This window comes from Polypterus senegalus, chromosome 4, assembly GCF_016835505.1.
Source record: "Polypterus senegalus isolate Bchr_013 chromosome 4, ASM1683550v1, whole genome shotgun sequence".
Classification (NCBI taxonomy): domain Eukaryota; kingdom Metazoa; phylum Chordata; class Cladistia; order Polypteriformes; family Polypteridae; genus Polypterus; species Polypterus senegalus.
The window spans coordinates 94,746,439-94,751,404 of NC_053157.1; the positions used below are offsets into that span (position 1 = coordinate 94,746,439).

General features: G+C 38.8%; 1 protein-coding gene across 1 annotated transcript; it reads right to left on the reverse strand.

The window, feature by feature from the left end:
* Positions 1-2,279: 2,279 nt before the first annotated feature.
* On the reverse strand, positions 2,280-4,241 carry LOC120528730 (E3 SUMO-protein ligase ZBED1-like). The gene is made up of 2 exons (XM_039752882.1): positions 2,781-4,241; positions 2,280-2,699 (listed from the first exon to the last, which is right to left on the reverse strand). Exons 1-2 carry the CDS (start codon positions 4,239-4,241, stop codon positions 2,280-2,282), a joined length of 1,881 nt encoding a protein of 626 aa, XP_039608816.1.
* Positions 4,242-4,966: the final 725 nt, after the last annotated feature.

The window sequence follows — 4,966 nt, forward strand, 5'->3', positions numbered from 1 at the left end:
AAGGATCTGTCACTATACTACAGTACTAGTGCGCAGACTTACCTTGCTCACCTGGAAGAATTCCACCCCACCACTCTTAAGTCAGTGGGTTACGGACGTTCTATACTACTTGAAATTGGAAAAAATCTAATTCTCACTTATAGGATCTCTTCAAAACTTTTTAAAAATATGGCAAGATCTAATCAATAATATTTTAGAATAAAGTTCCATTTCCAAGTAGCACATTAAATGATTTCTATTCTATGTGTTTCACAACTCAGTCATTAATTGCTACATGCTTCTTAAATGGGTTCTCTCTTACACCGACATGAGTGTGCAGGCAGTGATCATCACATAGAATACATTACATTCATGATATTACAGCTCTCTGAACATTTTTGTGAAGAAATGCATTAAAGCACGTTTTAAACATGTGGTGCAATGGTAGTGAAGAGCTGGCGTCCCATCCAGGATTTGTTCCTGTCTCCTGCGATACTCGCAACACTGGATGGAATAATTTATTGCACCAGTAATGTGTGCCAATTCCTGTCCTTCTGTTTTCTTTCTCCATGTAACCAATCGCTGCTCAGTAAGCATCTGTAATAAATGGAAAACCACCTGCAAGCTCAGAATGCTGATTCTTCAAAACTTTTAAGGAACATTAAAAAATCTTCAGTATACATTATTAATCATTTCATTCATTCATCCAGGTCACACCAGTCCCAGCAAGTATAGAGTGCAAGGTAGGAACAATTTATGGACGGGGCACAAACTCATCGCTACCGCTGTGCCACCAAGCCTCACCATGTTTAATTATTAACTGTATACATTATTTAAATGAAGTTAACAATTTATTTGTAAAATATAATATACATACTTTAATGCATTTCATCATAAAAATGATATCAAGTATACATCCTTGTATTCTAACAGCATAAAGCTTCACTTGGAAATCTAAATTGACTTAGAAGACAGTCATAATCATCTGTAAATACACTCTTTCTTATATTGAATTGAATTGAATTCCTTTATTGTCAATGTATGGAACAATGAGATTCAATATGAAATTCCTCCATAAACCTTTCCTATAAAATGATAAAATAGTAATAATAATATAATAAAAAACAACTAAAAGTAAACAGCATGAAAGCATAAGTACAACATACATGTACATATATTGCAGATAATGCAAAGGTTCATAAAGTGGCTCAGGTTGTGCAATGTTACAATTGTGGTGCAAGTTTACAGTGAGGTTATTGTAATTATAAGTACAAACAGTTCTACTTGGAGCACTTGATGGACTGGTTGAGTGCATTTATAGCTCTTGAGAAGAAACTGTTTCTGAGCCTTGAGGTCTGGCAGGAAAGGCTCTGAAATGTTTGCCTGTTGGGAGAAGTTCAAATAGACTGTGGCATGGGTGAGTGGAATCCATGCAGATGCTGGTGGCTTTCCTGATGTAGCATGTGCTATAAGTGTCTTCCAGGGCTGGTAGAAGACATCCTCTGCTGTCAGCTGTAATCCTCTCTGCTCCCGACACAACCTGTGCAGCTGTGATACCACACACAAATACAATAAACAGGTTAGAATACTCTCAGTGTTGCACTAAGAGTAACAATGCTAAAGCAGCTATGGTATTTGGAATAGTTTGGCCATTCTGTGCGCCATTATATTGTTACAGAATGATTACAGTCAAGTGACTTAAATTTGTAAACAATATGCAATTCATTTTGGTGCATTTCATGAAGACATAAATCTAAAAAAGAAAGACCACAGAAACAGTACCACTGCTTTCAGGCTGGGTGCCACTAGTTTCCAAAACCAAGCATAAAAGTACATACACATGGTGTGAGGCTGTTGCGAAAATATGGGTGGCTTTATGACAAGTTTAGCTTTTATACATCTCACAGTGAACATGAAAAGAGGTGCACACAACATATAAAGAACTAATAAAGAAATAAAATGTAATCTTTTGTATCATCAAAGATCAGTATCAGTAGTCAATAGGGGTGTAACGGTACACTAAAATGTAATTTCGGTTCGGTTCACTTTCTTGAGGTACTCAGTTCGGTTAATTTTCGGTACAAAAAAGGCAGGAAAAAAATGACTTTAAATGCTTTTATTTAAAAAAAAAAATACAAACAATAGAATTTGTATAAATAAATTAAAGCAACCCATTTGGGTGATATTTCAAATAAATTAGACTTTAGAGTTTTTAAAACTATTGTAACAATTTAAATAAACAAGTAACAAATGTAAACTTTGAACATGTAGCCGCAACAGCCTAAATATGACAAATAAAACTATTCAAGCTTAAAGTTTTTGGCTAGAAAGATTAATGTATCCACATTTTCTGCAGAAAGCACAGATCTGGTTGCAATGACAATATCTCCAGCAGTGGAGAAGACCCGTTCACTAGCAACAGAGGTAGCTGGAATACAGAGGTAACGCTTTGCGAGCTTTGCTATGTGTGGGTATGTACCCTCATTGCCTTTCCACCAAAGAAGAGGATCAGCTTCAAGGGAAAGGCACCCTGAAGCTCTGTACTTAATGACCTCTTCTTGGACCTGCTCCAAAAGGGTTGGTTTACTACTTCCCCCCTGTCTCTGGAAAAGTTCACCAAAAAGTTCAGTCATTACAGACTTCTTAGCTGGAGGTGATCTGGTGGATGATGCCTCTGGAGATGATGAGGATACAGCTCCTATCTCTGTGGCATCCTCAGTCTGCAAAAGAAAAAGTAATGTTTTGGGGCAAATTAATAATGTAATTAAAAATAAAAAGGGTATTAGATCATAATTTAATACCTCTTCTTCTGTGGTTGTCATCATTTCTGTTATGATGTCGCTGAATATCTTCTGTCTCTCATCATCTTCTATGTGAGGCAAGGCTTTGAATCGGGGGTCCAGGGCTGTGCATTTGTGCAAAAACTCATAGCACACAGAGTATCTTTCTTGCAGGCTTCTTGTGACTGCTAGCTTGACCTCTCTCACAGCAGTACTGTCTTCTTGTTTTGGTGCCATAGAGTGGAGAACAGTAGTTTTCAAGGGGATTATCATGGACACAGACGCTCTGGATTCAGTGCTCATCAGGGTTGTGATTGTTTTTAGAGGTTTAAGTGCTTCAATCACTTTCTCTGCCATTGCCACTTCTTCGTCATTGAGTGTGTATATATCTTTGTTCTTGAGAGGTTTCTCAGTTAGTGCTGAATATATAGCTGCCTGCTGTTCAAGGTATCTCTGAAGCATGTCATAACTTGAATTCCATCGTGTGGGGACATCTTGAATAAGAGAATGCTTTGGAATATTCAGCATTTCTTGTTTGCTTTCCAGGATGTGCGCTGCTGTGGTGCTTTTGTGAAAAAATGTCACAATCTTTCTTACTTTTCCCAATAATCTAGATATCTGGTTGATGCTTGTTACTTTTTGAGAGGCTAGATTAATGGTGTGTGCAAAACAACCAATCTGAGGGCCCAGTCCTGCTGCTTTTACAGCACTGACAATGTTTTTAGCATTGTCTGTGGTTACAGGAATTGTGGTTCCAGGTCTCTCCAGCTTCCATTCATTCACAGCCTCCTTCAGGTGCTCTGCAAGATTTGTGCTAGTGTGCTGTTCATAAACATGTCTCGTTTGCAGAACGTGATTCCTCATCTCCCATTGTGGCGAAATGTAGTGGACAGTTACTGTTAAATAGCTCTCTGTTGCGCGTGAAGTCCAACTATCTGTCGTAAGTGAAAGAGAGGGCACCCGCGATAGCTCGCTGACGACATCACTTCTAGTTTTTTCATAAAGTGCTGGTACAACTTTCTGACTAAAGTGAGGACGTGATGGTATTTCGTAGCGATGCTCAAGAACTTTAATCATATACTTAAAGCCAGCGTTCTCAACAACTGAATATGGACGTAATCCCGTAGCTATGAAGACTCCAATACCATGTGTTATTGCTTTGGCCCGGTCAGAGTTGCTCGCTAGATGTTGTTTAAAAGCTGAAGTTATCGGTGTTACTGTTTGCACCAAGCTGGTTTTCTTTCTTGTATAGGAAACATTCACAGATGGATGGTGCCGTTTTAAGTGTGTTAACATATTAGACGTGTTTCCTGCAGCGTACCCGATCTCCGTGGTGGAACAATGTCGACAAACAACTTTGGATTTATCCACTTGCCATTGTCCATCGGTAACTTTAACGGGGAAGCCAAAGTGTTCCCAGACAGGAGAACGTAATGAGCTGGGAGGGTCTTCCAGCTCAGGCTTCTCGCTTGCATTTGCCATAACCCCATTTGTCACGTCTGCGAGCTACTGGCGCGCCTCTCCCTCATCCAGTGTCCGACACTCAGAGGCGTCCGTGCGGAAACTCACCCAAGACTTTAGTTCCGCTTGGGGTGCTTAGATCGCACTAGTAATAGATTTAATGAGAAAAAATGCATAAAATATAACCGAAACGGTACGCAAGTGGACCGAACCGAACATGCAAAACCGAAACGGTTCAATACATCCATGTGAACCGTTACACCCCTAGTAGTCAAAATTAGTTTGTTGCTCAGATATATTGGACTCACTCTTCTTTTTAGGGTCAAAGTCTCAACAATTCAGAAGGCCTTCAGAGTAGGGCTACTACTCATCTCCATCAACAGGAGCCTGGAGTGAGTTTAATCATCAGTAGAGCACCCAGTTGAAGGAGATACAAAGATACACCTAAAACAAGCTGTCAGTTCCCAAGAAAGAGCTGGACATGTTTCCTGGGGTCAACAAAGTCTGCCTTGACCTTAGCCTGTACAAATTAAAAATGAAAGTAAGATTTATATAGTATATCGAATATCATTGGATATACTGTATATTATAAAATGTATACAGATTGGTAGAGGAACTGCATATTATGCTCACTTATGCATATAATAGATATCCTTATATTTATGGAGCTAACTGAAATAACACTCAGGCAATTGCTTTGAACATTACTACAAAAAAAGTGTGGCATTTATTTTTGTGTTCAAATA